The sequence below is a fragment of the Nematostella vectensis genome, chromosome 10 (assembly GCF_932526225.1).
Source record: "Nematostella vectensis chromosome 10, jaNemVect1.1, whole genome shotgun sequence".
Classification (NCBI taxonomy): domain Eukaryota; kingdom Metazoa; phylum Cnidaria; class Anthozoa; order Actiniaria; family Edwardsiidae; genus Nematostella; species Nematostella vectensis.
This window is the reverse complement of record NC_064043.1, coordinates 10,169,498-10,190,575: the sequence shown is the minus strand read 5'-3', so window position 1 is coordinate 10,190,575 and position 21,078 is coordinate 10,169,498. Positions and strand designations below refer to the sequence as shown.

Below are 21,078 nucleotides of genomic sequence, written 5' to 3'. Positions count from 1 at the left end.
CATCTAGCAAAAAAAAATTGCTAATTTGAAATTCCCCAATTGTCTAAATTAGAGTGAAATGTTTGGTGTTTAGCTCTTATCATTAGTTATTTTTCGTGAACTTTTTATCTTCTATTATCACAGACTTTATGCGGTAAATATATCTTGGGTTTCCTGTGTTTTGAGCCCTTGGTCCTTGTCGCAATTTTATCTTCGTCTGATTGTTGTTTTTTTCTGTCCAACCTTACTCGACCATCTCTGACTCTCTGATATTCTGGTAAGTGTCACTGTAACTGCTTATCGTTGGTATCAAGGATTTCTCTTTCAAATTCAACAGTCTAAGTACCAGGTAATGTTAGCGAACCCGAACAGTGCCTTCCAGACCATTCCAAACATGCGCTACAAAATTTATAACTTTAAGTTAAGCTTATCTTTTCCCTTAAATAACCTGTATGGATTTGCTATGACTTTGTCCACAGACCACATCTGTGGCCAGATGACCTTAAGGATCGTGGAATACCTTTCCCCGAGAATTCGCCTTGCCAATAAAATATGTCTACATATGTGAAGTCATGTCATGTGATCTAAGACGAAGCAGCTCAACTTTTCAAACATATTTTTTGAATACAATCTTAATTGATAAAGTCATATATATTTTGTTTCCTAGTTGACACCATGCGTCTAGTGATTCAGAACACGTCTGTGGAAGTCAGCGAGTGGGCGGCCAAGTACGTCCGTAACAGGATTCTGCAAAAGAACCCAGGACCGGACAACTACTTTGTGCTCGGCCTACCAACTGGTAAATGCGGTGTGTTGTTTTCTGGGCGAAAAAAGAATAATTAACTTTGACTCTGCAAGCCGGTATTGACCCAGAGGCTACTCACTTCTACAGTAGAAGATCAAATTTTAATAGCAAAAAATTCATTATGGTTGGGTTTTTTGCCTTTGAAATCCTACACTTTTTGCTGCTAATACCATACCCAGGGGGGAGGGGGAGGGGGAGGTTTCTGATAAGCTGACCATCCCGAAAAAAGCAAAAAGGTATTTTTTATGCCATTGCATGATCTCCACGGGGCATTTATTATCAGATTTGGCTACAAGAAAAGTTTGACCTTTATGACATGCAAGAGTGATTACCAAATCCGGTTATGCTTTATAGGTTTGTCCACAAATAGCATGTCTATTGTGAACAAGAAGTGGACTTTCCGCCGATGTAGGTGTGGGGGGGACACACCCTCTGCACCCCCACCTTGGTACAGACCTTTAATAGACTAAATCTTATATCAGGGTCAATTTATTGGAAATTACTGTTGATGGAAATGAGATTAAATTGGTCACCTTTGCTGATGACATAACTGCGGTGGTAAGGGGTAAAGAATCGTTTTTAGGCTGTTTTCAATGCAAGACAAATTCAGGGCCTTTTCTGGCGTAAAGGTAGATCCTGATAAAACTGGAACTCCTTTTTTAGGGAGAGCAAATTTCACAGCAGAAGATTTGAACGTAAAAGAAATAATGCAGTCTGTCAAAATATTGGGAGTTTCCTTCACCCTTAATCCCCACCTCTCTAGGGCACTTAACTGTGAGATTCTGTTAGATTTCATTCAAAATAAGTTAAATGTATGGAAATGGAGGGGCTTAACATTGTTTGGGAAATTTCAAATTATTAAATCTTTTATTGTTCCAAAAATAATTTTTATTTCATCAGTTATAAGTATTAATAAAGATATCTTAAACAAAATAAATAAGTTTACTTATTGTATAATTTTATATGGAACGGTAAAGATAAAATAAAACAATTAGAGGACTCAAGATGCCAGGCATAGTCTCCATAATCAAAACTCAAAAAAATAATGTGTATTAAAAATTTTTTTAGGAGAGGAGCAGTCTTTTTGGAAAATTATGTTTAAACACTATATCAAAGGTTACGGAGGGCTTTTATTATTCTCTTGCGCATATGCGATTCCAAAACTTAAGGGTAACAATTCTTTACCTAGGTTCTATAGAGAATGTTTACGAGCTTGGTCAGAGATTAATCCTGTCTCTCTGAATACAGCAGTTGATATAGCCAACCAAATAATTTGGATTAATGAATTTATTTGCATTGATAAATATTCTGTTTTTAACATAAAGCTTTTAGTTCAAATTTTCAATAAAATTGGAGACTTTTTTTATGAGAGCAGACAGTGCATTTTAAATGATATCGATAGACCTGCTCAAACATGCTTGACTCATAGTGCTATTGTTAAAAGGTGTCTATGATGCAATCCCTAGAAATTGGAAAACTAGACTCAAGAACGGTATTCAAATTGATACCAACCCTCTAGTTGTTGATAATGTTTTTTTTATCTGACTAAAGGAGATTGTTGCATTTAGTTAAGTAAAGCGTCTTCAAACGGTGTGTACAAACTGTTTCTAAGCAATATTGCAGTGATCCCTACAGCAAGAAAGCATTATGACAGATATTTCTCTCCTTTTAAAATAGATTGGAAAAACGTGTACTCTATTCCATTTTATTGCGTTTTTGAAACTAAATTACGAGTATTTCAATACAAGCTCCTCAATCACATCATTTTTACTTATGATATGCTTTATAAGTTCAAAATACTGCAATCGCCTCTTTGCTCCTTCTGTGATGGCGAAGAGGAGACAACCACTCATCTGTTTTTCACCTGCCCTTTTGTCGAATAATTATGGGCCGATATACAGCATTTCTTGAGGGGGGGGAGATATTCAAGACAAACATTTGAATGAGATGGATGTTATCCTGGGATTTTTCAATTTGAGCAACAAACAGACCTTGCTGAATCATATTATCTTGGCGGCAAAACATTTCATCTTTTCGTGTAAGCTCAAGTAGCAAATTCCTAATTTCTATAATTTAAAGAGGAAATTGATCCAAACAGAAAAAAATTGAATATATTATTGCAAGAGATAAGAATTACACAATAGTTCATTTAAACAATTGGAAAAAGCTTATTCTGTTATAAACATAATACTTCAATGCATCATATTCAACCAAGGAAAACTTCACTCAATAACTTTACAAACTACACTATATAATTTCTTTCTTTTTTTTGTTTGCTGTTGTTATTTTTAAATGTAATTGTTTCTTTTGTAGACATTGTAACAATATTAATAGTATAAAAAAATGTTTTTAAAAAAGGTCAATTTATTGGAAATTTCTGTAGCATTGATGACAGACCACTATGTGATTGATAAAAGAGTGCATAAAAGCTTTGAATGTGCCTAAATTTTCCTTTCAGGAGGGACACCCCTTGGAATGTACAGAAAACTGATTGAATTCTACAAGAGGGGAGAACTATCTTTCAAGTATGTAAAAACCTTCAACATGGATGAGTATGTTGGCCTCCCAAGGGATCACCCTGAAAGTTATCACTCATACATGTGGGATAACTTTTTCAAGCACATTGACATTCTGCCCGAGAATGCTCATATTCTAGATGGGAATGCTGCAGACCTGGTCCAAGAGTGTAACCAGTTTGAAGAGAAAATCAAGGCAGCTGGAGGTGTAGATGTGTTTGTGGGAGGTGAGTAACCACACTATCTAGACATGACAGAAAAACATGACTTGACATTTTTAATAAGCTCATTTCACATAAAATACGGTGGAAAATTCCCCAAATTACTTAGTTAGTAATATCAAACAAAATATCAAATTCGACTTTTTTTAAATTGATGCCACTTTTTGTAAAGTATCATTGAAATTTGAGGTTTTTTGTCCCTGAGCCCATACATAGGGCAAGGATGATCAAGAAAAAAATTGTCTTAAAAATCCAAAATCAGGGTATGTGCATTTCAGCCACTAATTTCTTGTGTTTTGAAAAGAAAAAATCAGTCCAGAATGCAAGGAACTGCATCTCTTTCTCCATCTCTTCGAAGTGCGCATGTTCAGGGTTTTTCCGTCATGTCGGCTATTTATGGGTGGTGGTGTATGGTGTTTGTGGTTTCTTTGCGAACCTACAGTATATGTAAAAACAGTATAATATGGTAGCTGTAGCTTCTTTAATCAGTTGCAAACTTTGATTCGTGCCATTTTATTTGAGGTGAAAAACCTACTGTACTGCATCACTCTGGATTAAGGAATTTAAATCAATTATCTTCTGTGATAAAAGATTCCCCTGTATTTGGGGATGTGAAAGAACTCCTGGGACACTTGTACTATCATAGAGCATACAGCACACTAAAACTTGTGACTCTAAATTGCATAAAAGCAGTACATACTGTATGTGTATCGCTAACGCTAAAGGATATAGAGCATTTGTGGATATCTACCCCATGCCCCACCCCCTTTGTGAATAAAAAGAAGTAAAAAGTCATGCCTCTTTATTCAGTTTAAAATAATAAAGTATCAGACTTATTTCCAGAACTTTTAATCCACCACCCCATATATCGGCTTCAGGTTATTCTCTGCAAGATGTCTTATTTATTTTCTCTTCAGGAATTGGTCCAGATGGACACATCGCCTTTAATGAGCCAGGATCTTCCTTGGCATCGCGCACTCGTGTCAAGTCCCTGGCAAAGGAGACCATAGTTGCCAATGCTCGCTTCTTTGACAATGACATCAGCAAGGTCCCTACTATGGCGTTGACTGTTGGAGTGCAAACAGTCATGGATGCTAAAGAGGTGGGTAATAATGCTGTCTTGGGCTGTAGCCCACAAGCATACTTGCTTGCTTGTTTTTCTCACTTTCCTAAAAGGGCTATACAGCTGTGCTAAGTATATGATTCTTCAATATATCAGGTAGGTGAAAGAGTTTATACAAAACTCTGATTCCCACAGTTAGTGGAGCAAATAGCCTTTTGGATTTAAATATTGTTTGTGGCTTAAACTTGTTCCTTCTGTGTCTCCATTCCAAACAGAGTCGCCATAATGTTTAATAACTCTTTAGTTACAATTAAAAATGACCGGACATTAAATATTTAACTTTTTTGAAAATTGCTCCTGGTATAACAGCCTAAACTAAAGCGTAATATATGACTTTTTAAAGAGTAAAGATTTGAAGAACCTGTTAGACAAAAATCTCGCTCAAAACAGCAATAAATGTTCTTATTTGAAAAATGTACAGTAGTTCCTTTTTATTTAAGATTTCATTTTTTATTTTCCTGTATTTTTAACAAAATTGCCCACTCGGAGTCGAGTGCTTGGTATACAGTGCTTTTGTTACGCCTTTAAGAATACTTACCAGACCAAGTAAAGTCACGCTGTCCATTTTTTTATCAACAATTTTAATTAACCTAATAATAAACTTTTGAAGAGTATAACTAGAAAGACTACAGAGAAGCTGTAGAAAAACTAGATGTTCTGCATAGGCTTGGTGTAGACAAGCTATAAATCAACATAAGTTTTGGATAAAGTATGTTCTACTCCTCTGTGAAACAGCGCAACTGACCTGTTTCACAGCAACGTTGTGTTGATTTATAGATTCCTTAATAAGAAATTACCCACTTTTTGGCCGCCAAGGGGGGTGCGCGCGCACCCTGCTCACCCCCCCTGTGTACGCGCCTGTTTAACGCCATACTTGTAAAAGTAAGTTTATGTTAAGAATTATCGTTAGGAATTATCGTTTCCTGTTCGGTTTTTTTTTTAACGGGATGAGTTTTACTATTGAAAGTTTAATTTGATGTTTACAACAGTTATTTTAGTAATTTTATTTTCTTAAAAAACGCGCGAAAATAAGTGTAGAATATTTCCATGTTCACCAGACGTATGCGAAAAGTATGAAAACATATGGTGACCGTTATTATCATTGTCGTGTAGGTTATGATACTTATCACGGGAGTCGCCAAGGCTTATGCCCTCCACCGCAGCATCGAGGGCGGTGTCAATCATATGTTCACGGTCTCCGCCTTTCAATATCACCCGCATACCATCTTCGTCTGTGACGAGGACGCCACTCTGGAACTCAAAGTCAAGACAGTCAAATACTTCAAGGGGCTCATGGATGTCCATAACAAGCTCGTGGAATCACCTGAAGACCCGACCGCTCCGCCATCTGCCAAGCGACTCAAATCTCTAGATGAATCTGCAGATAAGTGACCCCAAAAGACTTTTAGAGAGGAGGAATTCGGTAAACAGCGTAGCGAAAAAAACAAACGAGCTGAAATAAAAAAGGTCTGCGTGTGTTTTAGTAGGGACGAATGGCAAAATTATGATTTATACTGATGTGGGTACAAATAAATGATATCATTGAAATTGTTGTTTGATTGTTGCTTGAGATGTGTCTTAAGTGGCGTTTCTTTGATATCGCACACATTTTCGGTGCACGGCGTAAACTTTAATAGAGTTTTTACTTGAAGTTAAAAGTTGAAAGTAAAAGATGAATGCTTTGGCTTTTTTGTCCTTAATGTCATGTCGGTATTGAATATTAAACGTTCGCCAACCTTACATTAGATCAGACTCGAACAGTCCCGAATCATAACTTTCACTATTGGCAAAGAGTAAACGAATAAACTAGCTTTTGTGGTTTTTATCTGAGACTCTGCAGGATTAGCCTGCGGTGAATAATTGGCTTTTTCATCAAAAATGTGCTTAATGATATATGGTGAATTGTCTTTCTTTCTACGATAAGAACCATACAAATAGAAGTTATGTTGGCACGAATTCCTAAGTGCAAATATTTTTTGGTCCACAAAGAAAAAGGAGCCCAGTGATATTGAGGTTGGTTTAGAATTTTAAAGCGAGGTAGGGTTTTTTTTAGTATTGAGTATTATAGAGGAACTCTAAGGAATGCTTCTAAGCTCAAAACTCCAAATATTGTTTTATTTTTACTTTCTAAAACATCTAGGCTGTTTTCGAACCAACACATTACAACATATAGCATGTTTATATATTTTTTCTATTTATTATTCTCTTATTCATTTACTTATCATCTATGTGATTGTCGATGCAAAAATGTTACAGTCAATTCTTATGAAGTGGACAACTTCGGGTAAAGCTAGGGCATCTGTTAGTAGAACTGTCCGCTTACAAGGAATAGCTCCCACAGGCGGAGATTAATATAATAAGATGATTTTCCGTTACTTGGGAAGTCAGTACAGATGCCCGCTTGGCAATTGGCTGTATCAACAATACTTCTCGACTTTTTCATACCTTACTCGTATTTATTCGTATATCCGTATTTATCCATCCTTCTAACCATTAATCCATCGCCGTTTATCTGTTTTACTATCCGTTTAACTATTATGCCCGTTCTTCTATCTTTTCTTTAGAAACAAATATATATGTTTTTTTCATGATAACCTTATGATTTCGCTCACGATTAACTATTATCTAAGCAATCAAAACGCTATCTATACTTTTTAATCCAACCGCGTAAGATAACTTTACAATAAGATAATTCGAATTATTATTTTTAATAGCTTAGTGATCGGACATTGCACTGCTTAAGTGGCTTTGACAAGACTAAATAATTAGCTGTTAAGGAGACAACTATGTAGTATGTATTAACTTCCCTGTGAATAACAACACTAACCCCGAGAAAGCAAAAGTTTTTGCAAACAGCGCTTGCATTAAAAAAAATAACGTAACAGCGCTGGACGTGACGACTTGCAGTTGCAGCTGGATTTTAAACAAAGCACGAAACCCACCCAAACCAATGGCTTCTCTTATCCGATCCATCTCATTTTATGGACTCGTCCGGTGTTTTAATACACCATGATTTTAACCTAGAGTAATAATGAAACTCTTCTCCTGCTGTTTCATCTATTATGTATGGGGTCATTTCTTGCCAAGGGCTCCCCAACACGACATCGTTCAACTTAAATTCATGACAGTCCTGGGAATGGTTGTGCCTTTAGTTTAAGATGTTCTTGGGGGTTTAATAGGCTCAGTACTTCTTTTCTCGTTTTGGAGTTTTCCCTTTTCGTGCATTTAAACTCCCCACGGTGATAAAAACCTCGAGTGTTTTCTGGAATGGGAAAGATAAGCAAAATCATAAAATCGGCAAAGATTACGGCGGTTTTTTGAAGATAGGGTCTTGTGCGTTTTTGTAATACCCGTTTGTTTAAACGGACATCGCTGACATTGTGTATTTTCATTAATATAGTGTCCAGAGTTAACCACAAACCCTTTTCAGGATCTAAAATCCCATATAGGGATATCATGTGTCAGCCACAATGAATATCCCTTGTTTTCGATTTCATGGCCCGAAATATAGGTGTCTCTCCTTCGTACTTTTATTTTCCAACCTTCACCATTTCAACTAAATCCCGCTAAAGTGATCTATTGTGTCGTAGTGTAAGGGTGGAAAGGTCTTGTTTTATTATTTTGACTTATTATGCATGTAAATATGGCGGAATGACATTCAAACGATAAAAGGTAAGGATCGGCGATTCTGAAATTATAAAATAGTGTCGGTCTTTAAATAGGAACTACGCGTGTTTTTTTTTTTATTTTTTTTTTTATCTCAGAATAATCCTGAAGGACACGGGGTAAAGAGCACCTTCATTGAAAGAGCGTGCCACTTTGTAAAACGCTACAGAATAAAGGAGACAGAAAAAAAAGAGTAGGTACAGTAAACTTTAAATGAGTTAAGATTTGCATGTAAAATTGATGTAAAGGTTTTAATGACGTTATATCTTTTCTTTCATGTCTCCATAGATCTTAAGCGATAATTGGAGGCTTTGCTATGCATACTCGAGCCTCGAGCAGGCAAGTGCACAAGAACTTTTATTTTATTGTGTTTCTTCTCTTTGCTTAAATAGATGGGATGTTACAAAGGTTAGTACCCTTATTTACTTCACGGGGCACAGGCACAGTTTCATGGTTTACGGTAAACATATGGGATTGGAATAGGCCGTTCACTTCACTACGAAATAAAATCGTAAAACTCTCAAAAATATTCTGTCCTGACAGTGGAGTCTTAAATATAGTCTGGGTGAATTTTCAAGCCATTTGGGCCGGCATTTAGAGAGTTACGTTGTTCTGTTTCCCCTTGTACATATGTAAAGTGAACGGCCTATTCCAATCCCATATGTTTACCGTAAACCATGACACACACAACGTAAAGTGAACCACTATAATTCATACACACAGTGAGCTTGGGGTACCTCCTTACGGGGTTTTCGTACCCTATTGATGGCCATAAGTCTTTTTATAAAATCATATTTAAATTTTAAACAGAGCAGACTGACAAACAGAATAAAGAGTGCACTGTACATTCTTCAAATGTTATATATGTAATAGTCAAGTGGTGGTACTGAAATTAATAGTCAAATGTGTATGCTGTTTTACTTAATGTTAAGCAGTATAGCTAAATTTTGTCAAGTTTATAGTTCTAGTAATGGTCACTTAGAAACAGTCCAACCTTTTATGCTGGTCAGTGGTATAGCCCATTTGGCATTAATTTTTTGTGCTGGTCAGCAGTATAAACCCATTTGTGTAGCGTTTCACGTAATGGTCAGCGGTATGGATCGATCCGTATCATGTTGCACTTGGTGTCACGTGGTGTCACGGGTCAAACTCTCTAGTTGTGTTTTTTGTCGGTGTAGGGACTGATGACAATAACAGCGGGAACTCCACATCGCCACCATCCCCTTTAACAATATCCTCAAACGATCAATATCGAGGTATCGATATATCCAGCGTGTTTTGTGCGCATGAATGTTGTGTTATATATTCCAGCCCGTTTGTTACTAGTTGCGGTAGTAGTAAAGGTTCTGTTCTATTTTGTTTATGTCTTTATGTTTTTGTCTACAGATGAATATATTTTTGCACGAAGAAGAGACTGAGAAAGGAACCAAAGAGGTATGAAAACTTCCACGGAGAGCGGATTCAGCTGACTTACACTTAATTCAATTGAGGTTGCATTCGAGACCCACTGTATAACCACGGATAACGCACAAAGGATTGTATCCAGGTCTCTGAAATCCATGTGATTGTTTACAGGCACATAAAACAAAGAATGCAACTTTCCAAACCTGGAGTTGTTTTTATTTACCATTATTTGTTCATTTATTTGATACCCAAGTACCTCAGCTTACCACATATGGATTCTCAGAGTGCAACCTTATTTGAAATAGGTGATATACATGAGGTCGTAGGCAATGCAACTGTATGTAATTATTTTTGTTAACTTTGAAGTGGTTATTAAAAAAAAGAGCCTCATTAGCAAAGGACTTCAGCGCAAACAAATCAAAACGACCAACTCAACATTCCATTGCATGTTCGTTAGAGGTAAACGGAGATTGTTGATCGCCTAATAACTAATTGATGAGGTGTTGCTGTTGTCGCTCCGAAATTACAAAATAGAAATGCAAGTTCTCCAAAATGTCGCTTTTCTGTGCGGAGAAACTTAGAGTATGTGCATTGTTTTAAACCGACTCTATCTAGACAAGACATTTGTGATAAGGTGGATTATAGGATTTTTATGGTTTACGCTATATGTCGTTGTAGGCTTTCCTAGGGTCAACTGATCGTTTCAGGCATTGTTGTGCTAACCAATATCAGTGGAAATTAACGACATAAGTTCTATAGAACTAGTAAGTCTCTAGTTAGTCTCAGTTCTGATTGAAAGCACAAAATAGAACAGATTTCTCATATGAGTTTAAATGAGTTTTCTACTACTTTTCCGCCATTTTCAATGTGTTATGACATCTCTATAAGGTCTGTTTTTTTAAATAGATGCGAATTTCTCGTCGAATTAAACCTAACAAACGGCGTTGAGAAACAGCAGCAACGAGAGATTTAATCCTTGTTTCAAGGATCACTACTTGACCTACTAGATAAAGTTACTTGCTCGCCTAAAACCAGGAATGAAGGTAATTAACGAATGTTATGTGAGTGCTTCGAATACCTCTCGTCTACGTTTGTCATGTCATAGCATAGTTCGTAAAAAATAAGGCGTTTCTGTGATCGTTGAAAGGTACTGTCAGTCTTGAAAATTGCCTTCTCCTTTATAAACGGTAATTCTACTTAAAGCTTTCGGCGCCTCTTAAGGTCAACCGCTGGCCGCCTCGACAAATAGACATTTACATGATGACTTTGGTGTATGAATAAATTATCTTATCCTTTTCGGAATTTTCCTCGCTCAAAAACAAAATGTTCTTGGTGAAAAAGGTGGAAGTTTAACGAAGGCGTGCAATGGCTTAAAAAAACTTAAAGTTTAATTCGTCATCTATCAAGGAGACGTCTTATTCCGGGTCATTTCAACACAGATGCACATGCCGTTTTCTGATAAGCTCTATGATGGGGGGGGGGGGGTCCTTTTTTCGTGGAGGGAGGGCTTAATTTGCAATCCTTTATTTTTGTCGTTTTTGGCTCCATTTGTCTGGCACCTGTGATCCAGAGACCAAAACATCCATCAAATTTCCCGCTATTGCTCTGAGCGCTAGTTTTCTAAATTGACTTTCTAAAATGTCCAGTATCAAATTCACAAAACACACGCAGAATAGAAATGTAAAATTTACACTTGCTGCTATTGTCATCAGCCCCGTGACAGTACAATGAATAATATTTCTTTGGAAGGATAGTGAAATTCTATGTGGACACATTTTTCTCAAAATTTTTATGGAATTTATTATATATTTATTATCCTTTCAGATTAACTTTGTTTTAACGTTTTGATATTTACGTTTCTCTCATGGATTCTCATAGTCACTGGTTATAAAAAAATGTTGTTCAAACCACGTTCGTGCTTAGAGCCTGTACTGATGGTTTGCCTTATCACCAACAGAATTCTAGGCTCTCCTCTAACTGTAAGAAAAACCACATTCTAATGTTTTTGATGAATTAGTAATCCTCGAGTGAATTAAAATTCATGCTATCAGCGAAAAAGCTGTATAAAGCAATGCGTTTCCCTTGCTAGCCATCTTTCCGAAAAACACTGCGAGGGGCAATCTTTAATCGTATTCATCTCCGGAAAAACCAAGGACTAATTATCTAGAAAGATTCGTTAATTCTGTATGCACGGCCTTGGAACCAGCTGGACGACCAAGCTTTGGCGATGGAAAACAAGGCTTTATGGCTTCGTGACAACAAATGGACCAAACAGCCAATAGCATGGCTTAGCACGGGTGCTCAGATATATTAACGACCGTGAAGATTTCATCAATTGCGCCTAACACTACGTCGCGCATTATAATTCAGGATATATCAGACCCGTCTGTTTATGAATTTCAGTCGAAAGGATTCCTGCTTAGTGAAAAAGCCGATATATGCTAAGGGTTTAAAGGACTCGAATAAGTTAGAGGTCTCATGCCGCCAGCTGTGCAAGACGCGCCGATGCAATCGAAAAACATGTACCTGTGAAGATTCACCGACTTATAAAACGTGCGGGTACTAGAACTGACAATTTAAAGGCAAAATATAGTCCGTCTATTTTCCAATAATCGAAGATGCAAACTTCCCGAAGGTTACAGATGCGTCGGCCCACGATGGAACTGGTTAGATTCTTTTATTTTTCATTGCCATTTTGACACCACATTTTACAAGCAAACACACAACCTCACAAATACAAAAATCATAATCACTCTAAAGAAATGGAAGTTCCATAGAGAAATAATTTTTATTCCTTCACTTGAATACCACCTTTTTCAAGTAGCCTTAAAAAGAGCCACATGGAATGGGAGCTTACATGTGGGAATTCTTTATTCTTTCATTTTTTTCCATTACTATTTTTACTCCACCTTTTACGACTAGCGCTCAAATTGCAACAACCACGTAAACAGACCACGGAGTATTTTAGTGCAACAGAAAGTTTCGTTTATTTTAGATTATGGTTTATTTCTCGTTTCTCATTCAAATCCAAGTTTTACAAGAGTAACTTTTTAAATACGACCACAGACACTTCTTACTACGACAAGCGCACAATCCTATTACAATCATTGCAATAGAAAATGTTTTGAGTAGAGAAACCATTATGAAGTTCATAATTTGCACAAAAAATAAAGGTCATTCAAAGTCAATGTTCGGATTTAGAATTAACAAAGTGTTCAAATTTAAAAGTCTAAACAAATCTACTAAGCCGCCTAGATGTCGTTGGGTATAATAATTTTGAAAAGCTCTCTGAGTAATCTGGTAATCAAATGCCGTTGCGCGAATACATGTCGCTTTCCTTTATGTTGGCTTTTTTTTAAATTGTTAAATATCTCAATAGAAAGGATACTTAAAATGGGCACCCATAAAAAATGTTCTCTTCATATTTATTGACCCGACGGTTTTATCGCGTTTAGACTGATTGGCGCGAAACGCTGTCTTTGTGATTTCCTTGCTTTGATGCAGTTGGCCTTGTAAAGTCATTAAAGACACATGGTTAGAATATTCCCACCACAAATACCACAAACCTACTTAAAGTTGCTTTTAGCACGAGGAATACATGTTTTTTCTTGTCTTGTTCAATATAGTATCAAAGCATAGTATCAAAGAGGTTAATTTTCCTTAAGCAATTTCTTCGCGTGGGACCTAGTATACTACTATATTCAGTGCTTAGTTTCGTTTTGAGGATATTGGAGGTATTGAGAATTTAAATGACTTGAAGTAGGATCAATCTAACACAAATTGCAAACACTTGTTTTTTGAAGTTGTAATACGCCCGCCAAAAAGCCACATTCTGGGTACATCTCAAATCAGGCATTTGACCCCATCCTCTGATTCCTGACCACGCCTGCACAGACCACCTAGTTCTACAGTTTTTCTAGTCATACCATGTCTATTTTATTGTGACTGGTGTATATTAGCTCAAGACAAAGAAATACTCTTATTTGATGCTTAGGTAGTGTTTTGTGACAAACATCACACAAAACAATATCGTGCCCCCGACTCGTGACATTCTAGTTTCTAACATTTCTTCCCAGTCCCTCAATTCTATTGCAAAAAGAACACAGGCACGCCGGTTAATGTCGGACGCTGATTGGCTTAAAGCGTACAGTGCGTTCAGTTTAATATTAAGGGATTCTGTTCTCGTTACAAAGAATCGGGAAAAGTGTATGATTTTGAATGCTGGAGAGTTGTTCTTACTGCTGCAGTATACGAGCCAGTTAAGTTATCTTTGTTTTAGGGAGCACATAAAAAAATAATTATTTACGGGCTTAATCATTATGTTGGTTGAGAATTTTCACATAAACTTGCAGTAATTCCACGGCGTGGTTTCTTTTATCTTATTTATTGGTCGCCATCTTGAATTATTGGCCTGGCTGCTTTCGTATGGGTTATCACAAGTTTCTGTCGCACTAGCTCCAGTCTCTATATTTAGAAAAAAAAAATACAGCCATTGATTGATATGTTTGAATGTTGGTCGCGTCTTTTCCATGAATATACAAAGATTCAAAACCTTTCGCAGCAATCTGCAAACACTGCATCGAGTCTATAAATGACAAGAAGCCGTTAACAACCTTACCTCACAGTAGCGGCTTTATTATGTGCATTATGCCCCTTTCCACCACTTTCGCTGCAAACGTTTATTTTAGCAAATAGCCCAGGTAATGGAAGTGACTTTGAGAGCCTTTTTCTTTACTTAGTAATTGCATATTCTGTCCTTTCGCTCGTTTGCTTAGCTTAGGTCTTTTTAAGTGATAGCTACAAGAAAGTTATTAAAATTATATATTTGTCTAGTGTCTAACTAAAAACCACTATATTAGACGCTATATTCTATTTTCTTTTCTAAATAAAAAACTGTAGTTGGAAATATAGAAAGTATATTTGTTTTTTGTTTTTTCCTATTAAATTGTAGTCCACGGAATACTCATTAAGTGGCACCTTAAAAGGTGTTAGAAAGGTGCGTTTTTTTATTTGAGTCCGTAGGACCACTCAAGACCTGCAGAGGGGGAGGGGCTTGGGCACGAGTAAATTAGCAGTAGAATCTTTAGATAATTTGATAGCGCCCCCTCCCTCCCCACCACTTATTGATTATACCCGCAATAGAGTGCTTCGGGTTATTTTATTGTAAGTATTTTTAAATGTTATCGTTACTTTTTTTGGTATTTTAATTTTACTGATAAACAGCCCTGTTACTTTGTTAAGAAGATGATTTTTAAAAGTGCTTGGAATGCATTAACATGTATCACCTGCTCTAGGGGAACCCGAGTTTAAGTAATTATCCAAGCGGTCCATAAATAAACTAGAATTCATGCAAATGTTAACGGTTCTTGTGAATTATTTATAAACTTGAAGTTATCTCACTTTGAACTTATCTTCCCAGTATACGCAGGAGACTCAAATTTTATGTGATGTTTCGCTGGATGCTGCGATAGACGGTGGCATTTTGACTGCGCTCTGTCGAATGTATGCAAAATATAATATAAAAATAAAAGTATAATTGGTCCACCTGTCATGATTTATGCTTGAATCTGATAGGCTATAAAATCATTCCTCATTCGCTGAAAGCAAACTACTACCATCACAACCTTCTCGAGATAGGAGCGATCATGATTTCGCCTTTGTACAGACTTCATTAAATATATTTTGTCAAAGTACCTTGAAAAGGGGGATTTTCGGTTTTTATTCACTGCAAGGCAGAGGAATCGGACATAATAATCATCACAAAATGGCGTGCAGGACATACAAGCTATGTCGAGCGTTTGTGTCGGAGGTATGTTTCAAGATAAATGCCCTATTATTATTTTTCTGGAGATTTGAATGAAAATACAGGGATCGAATACAAATGTCAAATGTTACTGACAGATTGGAATATATTTCTTTAGTGTTGCTTTTAGGCACAGTCACACTTTGTGAAATGTTTATTTAGGTAGATACAATCTATTTGCAGTGAAACTCTATGTCAGCGATGTCTATAATAATAACGCTTTAATAATGCGATATACGTCCTTGAAAGATAAAAAACCATAACCCAAGTAGTTATGATTTGAGTTTTCTATGGGATTATTATTTTTGTTTGGATTCTTTTTGACTTTTGCTTTTTTCGCTTACATTTAATTCAATTTAGCCCTCAAAGCAACACAGTTGTGTTGAACACCGATCGTGGGTTTTAAAGTGATCAAGTTTTTTTTTTTATTTACCCGGTTCAGTTTATCAGCTCTTCTAGTTTTCTGCCTAGAACGAAACGAAAGCACGTTTTTTTTATTCATTTGCATAAAACAGCAGGGGCACTGAAAGACTGTTGTAGTGCAGGAATAGTTTGGAATTTATTTCTTCTTTTTGATGGCAAAAATAACGATATCAAAGTTTACATATAAAATCATGTTTTGTTTTTTCTTCTGAATAACAATATAGTTGTTTCTAGGAAAATTTGGCTGTATTGATAAATGAATTGCCCCAGAAACCGTGATCGTTAGGAAACATCTCTGGGCTGAACATAATGTTGGCGGATAATTTATTCTTTAATGTATCGAGTAAATACAATAGAGGGTTCGAAATGGTGAGAAACAATTTTCTCAATTTTAACGTCTTCCACCTTTTTGTCATCCAATTGAATACCATTATCTTTTTTTTTTCTTAAGTAGGTTATTGCTTTTTTAACAAATGTATATTGTCGCCATATTGTTTCTATAGTTTTTTTGGAAAGTTTGACATTGTTTTATAGAACTACTTAAGGAGGCACGAAGTCTCGATTTGACACGTCGTACTGTACTCAACTGAAATAGGTAGAATTTGGCTATACTTCTTATGCGATGAACATGCAAGATAAAACACCTGTTTAAAAACAGTGAGGGGTATTTGACGCTAATATTCATTGTAAACAAGATTTTAGACATGTTAGAATATCAGTTGATACATACGGGTGACACTTCAAACTCAATTGATTATTTTAATCAAGCTAGAGAGAATAAATAAGTGATTAAGAAGGAATTTTTTTCTTACTGCGATCATAGCGCGCGTACTATTGATTTATATTATAAGTAATATTTTACACAATGTTCGAAACTACAGAGAAGCTATCCAGCTCTATCCAGTAAGCGGCTCATATTTGATCGCTGATTGTCTTAGACGGCACTGTTACTTTAACGCATTGAGGTAATTGGCCTAATTGGCTTATTGGTCAGGAAGATTGAAATAAAGCAATAAACTTATTGGTTAACAAATAAGCATATTGTCGAGGAAAAGCGTGTCAAAAGAGTGGTGACTTTTTGGGGCTGCCTGTGGTTTTTGAACATTAGCAAACCGCTCATACTCATAAACCCTTTACCAAAGCCAAACCCTAAAAGCCATTGATGAATTTTATACGCACCCTGTGGTATATAGACATATCTCAATATTGCAAGTGATTATTTTATGGTTACCAAGACCCTGTCCCCATGTATCCGTTTTCGTTTGAAAATGCAACCTTTTTGTTCCGTTTTCAAAGATCCCCGTCCACACGAAGCGTTTTCATTTTTTGATGCGACCCGTCCCCACGAAACGCAGAAACGATACGAAAACGATAACAAGTTCTACAGCGCATGCGTACTCGCGCGCCACCTGTACTGGACCTGAGTTATCACGTGATCGTTTTCGAAAGGTTCCGTTTTTGTCCGTCCCCACGTCACCGAAGGGGTATCGTTTTCAAATTGTTACAATCTGGAGATCGTTTTCAAATTGTTCCTTTTCCGATCATAGTTTTCGCGTTTCCCTGTGGACGATACCCGTATCCGTAACAAAAAGGTTGGGGACGGAGTCCAAGTAAACAAGTAAGCCAATCAGAGATCAAAGAATGAAGTCCTGTTGCATACATGATCACAAAGGCCTATTACTTACAATGACGTATGCGCACGCGCACTACCATTGTTTGATTGAACATTCTTCTTTTGCCTGAAACTAACGACGCATTATACATTTTTTAATGTATAATTCGTTCAAAATGAAGTGCGAAGCCAACAAAAAATATGTCGTTCCTATATTTGTGGGAACAAAACTTCCTTTCTTTTTCGGTAAAATTATGTCAATGTGATGGATTTCGGTTTTGATCTCCTACAAACATTCAAAACCGGAAGAAAGGGATCTGGAAGGCAAGATGAATGCTCAGATCCATAGGATGGTGAGTTGTTTTCCTTTTCTATTTTTTTCGATTTTAATACGGAGTGGCAGAGAGCTGGGTGTAGACCACACCGACAGCGCTGAAAATGTATGCGCATACGCATACTCTGACAAACCTAGCTTTATCGAAGTGTACGGATCGGTCCTGTAAAGCTAGATCATTGATATTGAGGTTGATCGGAAAGAAATCGCACAGAAACTCTCTTTTTTGATCAAACGTTTTGGAGAGAATTCATTAGATCTTCTAATAATATATCTTCTTATATATCGATAATTTCCATGAATTGTAAAAAAAAAAGATCCAGTATGTCCATCTATAGTAAAAGATAAAGTACCTTTGTTTACAAACTCGAAGACCCTCTAAAGGGAGGATTGTTTTTATTAAAATGAAAATATATCATTAACAATACTTAGACACAAAACATGAATTCCTTAAATAGCTCTATTGACTAAAGTTTACAAAAGATGGTAATTTCCTGGGTTTTATTAAAACAAGAGAGTCACAAAGTCATATAAGTTATAAAAAAAGCCCGATTGTCTAAAATGATGGTTTAACCGCGCGGTACTGGAACTAGCGCTTTTCGGCATTGTCAACCATACCACCCTATGGCTACCGTATTCCTATAGGGCCTAACGTGTGGGAATCCTGAGATAACCAATGAACAGTTAGTGTCAAGACGTCTTCAAGATGAGGACAGAAGAAAGAGCGGAGGGTAATCACAACAACTTAACCTTATTCTAGGACATTCTAGAGTTGAATATGCTAATGCCTCCCCTAAAAAGGAGTTTGGAAAAGGACTGTTTGTGAAACAAAGCTGTTTGGTGTGGTTTACTCCCATAGTTCTTTTCGGTCTGGACTGTCATCTCCGCCCCGTGTACCTACCCCAGGCGTTAAGATTGAAGCTAACTCGAAGTAGTTCCGGTTTAAAAATTCAATTTTTATACGAATTCAGATTATCTATGGTCTATTATGTTCTCAATGTTGATTTCCACTTTTGTGATCATTCCGATTTTGGAAAGAAAACGGATTTGTTTGATGTCGCTCATCTGGGGGTCTATGGCAGACTGGCAGGTGCCAATAAATGGGCTCCGCGAATATATGCATTGACAAATTAAATATCTTGAATACTTCAGTGCTGTTAATTATTAACGCGTTCACTCAGTACGCTCCCTGCCACACTAAGTTTATGATACTACAAACTCTATATTCAAAATTTTCAAAGACTCGTACAGTTGTTTAGATTAAGGCATTTTGGAGCTGCATGGAATACTGTAAGTTGTAGTAAGTTTTTGTGTAAGTTTTAATATTTGTTTTACTTTATTTAGAGTAGGATTATATTACGTTTCGTGAACATATTATATAGTAAATATAAGGTTAGAAATTCAAGATAATGGCTTTGATACGTGCTTGACCTGGATTCTGATAGCGAAAACGTATTATATTTCAGTAAACGAAATGAGAACGGTAGATACGAAACGAGTTCAGTTGATAATTTTTTACGTCATTTTACGACACGATAGTTGGTAGTTTACAAAAGTTCTGCATTTCAATAGTTGTAAAAATTTTCTTCTCTCTTTTTTAATCTAGCCTACCTTTTTAGCATAGTGCAAAATGTTATTTGAATGCTACGGAAAACGAACAACGAACATTTTTTGGATTGTGGAAACCTTTTTTGAAATCATTTCTGATAATTACCATACAGTCAACCTTCTTTTTAACGGGTAGTCTTTCAAACTAAAAACAAAACAACATATAGTTATTATAATATTGCCTTTCTAACATTCCTCTCACTGTTTCTTATTTATTTTTTCTTTACTTATGAAACAAGATATACAGCATAAGGAGATCCTTTTTACCCACGAAAAAAGTGTTGCTTTTTTTGTTTGTCGATGCGTAATTTAAGAAAAAAGTTTTGTTTCACAAACTTTGCCGTGATAAGGATGTTGTTGCCTAGTATTTGTTTTCGGAAGTTTTAAGCCGGTTATACTTTTGAAATTATGTTTTGAAATAAAAACAAAGACAGCGTCATGTTTGATCTTTAAGTAGGTTTTTACCAGGAGCTGTCAGAGGTGATTATTTATGTAAACCTCAAAGGAGAAATGCAGTAACAAACCTTGTTTACATAGAAGCCGCTTTTAGTGTCACACACGCCTTACCCCTAGCTATATCAAACCCAACTATAATTTATTTTTCTTATGCAAATTTAAGAATCCAAAGGGACTATTTATATTTTTTTAATGATTAGTGCTTATTGAGAAATGCCCTCTGTTGCGTCTTTTTGTTTTGAATTTTTTTTCCTATACAATTAACTTCAAAATAAATAATTTGAAATATGGCAAGTAGTTTATTTGATACCAAGAATTAAGGCAGGCGTTCGAAAGATCTGATTGAAATATTCAAAAATAGTCCCTGAAGATTAAGAGAGATCCGTTTTCAAGGTTTCCAGGGCCGCATCCAATAAATGACCAGCTTTCTTGATTAATAATTAGCATAAAAAAGTTCTCCTTCCATATTGGCGGTGTTCTGCCTCAGACATAATGCGAATTTGCCCCGTTCAAAATGTGAATTTGACTTGGTCATAATGTAAATTTGCCTCAGACATAATGCGAATTTGCCTCGGTCATAATGCGAATTTGCCTTGGTCATAATGCGAATTTGCCCCGTTCAAAATGTGAATTTGACTTGGTCATAATATGAATTTGCCTTGGTCATAATGTGAATTTGCCCCGTTCAAAATGTGAATTTGCCTTGGTCATAATGTGAATTTGCCCCGTTCAAAATGTGAATTTGCCTTGGTCATAATGCGAATTTGCCTCGATCATAATGCGAATTTGCCTCGGTCATAATGCGAATTTGCCTTGGTCATAATGTGAATTTGCCTTGGTCATAATGCGAATTTGCCTTGGTCATAATGCGAATTTGCCCCGTTCAAAATGTGAATTTGACTTGGTCATAATGCGAATTTGCCTCGGTCATAATGCGAATTTGCCTCAGACATAATGCGAATTTGCCTCGGTCATAATGCGAATTTGCCCCGTTCAAAATGTGAATTTGACTTGGTCATAATGCGAATTTGCCTTGGTCATAATGTGAATTTGCCTTGGTCATAATGCGAATTTGCCTCAGACATAATTAGAATTTGCCCCGTTCAAAATGTGAATTTGCCTTGGTCA

General features: G+C 36.4%; 2 protein-coding genes and 1 long non-coding RNA gene across 12 annotated transcripts in view; 2 read left to right on the top strand and 1 right to left on the bottom strand.

Annotated features, from left to right (window-relative positions):
• Positions 1-110: 110 nt before the first annotated feature.
• Positions 111-6,192, top strand: LOC5519205 (glucosamine-6-phosphate isomerase 2). The gene is made up of 5 exons (XM_001639055.3): positions 111-256; positions 647-778; positions 3,243-3,527; positions 4,439-4,623; positions 5,758-6,192. Exons 2-5 carry the CDS (start codon positions 655-657, stop codon positions 6,034-6,036), a joined length of 873 nt encoding a protein of 290 aa, XP_001639105.2. The 5' UTR covers positions 111-256; positions 647-654; the 3' UTR covers positions 6,037-6,192.
• Positions 6,193-6,309: 117 nt separating this feature from the next.
• LOC5519270 (potassium voltage-gated channel subfamily H member 6) overlaps positions 6,310-21,078 on the top strand; it is a 28,992-nt gene continuing 14,223 nt past the window's right edge. The window contains exons 1-4 of one of the 10 annotated variants that reach the window (XM_048733156.1): positions 6,310-6,657; positions 8,409-8,503; positions 8,599-8,649; positions 9,697-9,744. In XM_048733156.1, coding sequence (XP_048589113.1) covers positions 9,697-9,744 — 48 coding nt within the window. In that variant the 5' untranslated portion in view covers positions 6,310-6,657; positions 8,409-8,503; positions 8,599-8,649. Of the gene's footprint in view, positions 8,317-8,408; positions 8,508-8,598; positions 8,650-9,481; positions 9,567-9,693; positions 9,745-10,620; positions 10,758-12,065; positions 12,381-15,299; positions 15,524-17,726; positions 17,906-18,845; positions 19,177-21,078 lie in introns of those variants that run through there. The other 9 variants (XM_048733155.1, XM_032364068.2, XM_032364070.2 and 6 more) reach the window with 9 other exon arrangements.
• On the bottom strand, positions 14,101-14,414 carry LOC116603088. The gene is made up of 2 exons (XR_004290475.2): positions 14,333-14,414; positions 14,101-14,178 (listed from the first exon to the last, which is right to left on the bottom strand). It is a non-coding gene; the product is annotated as an uncharacterized LOC116603088 (long non-coding RNA).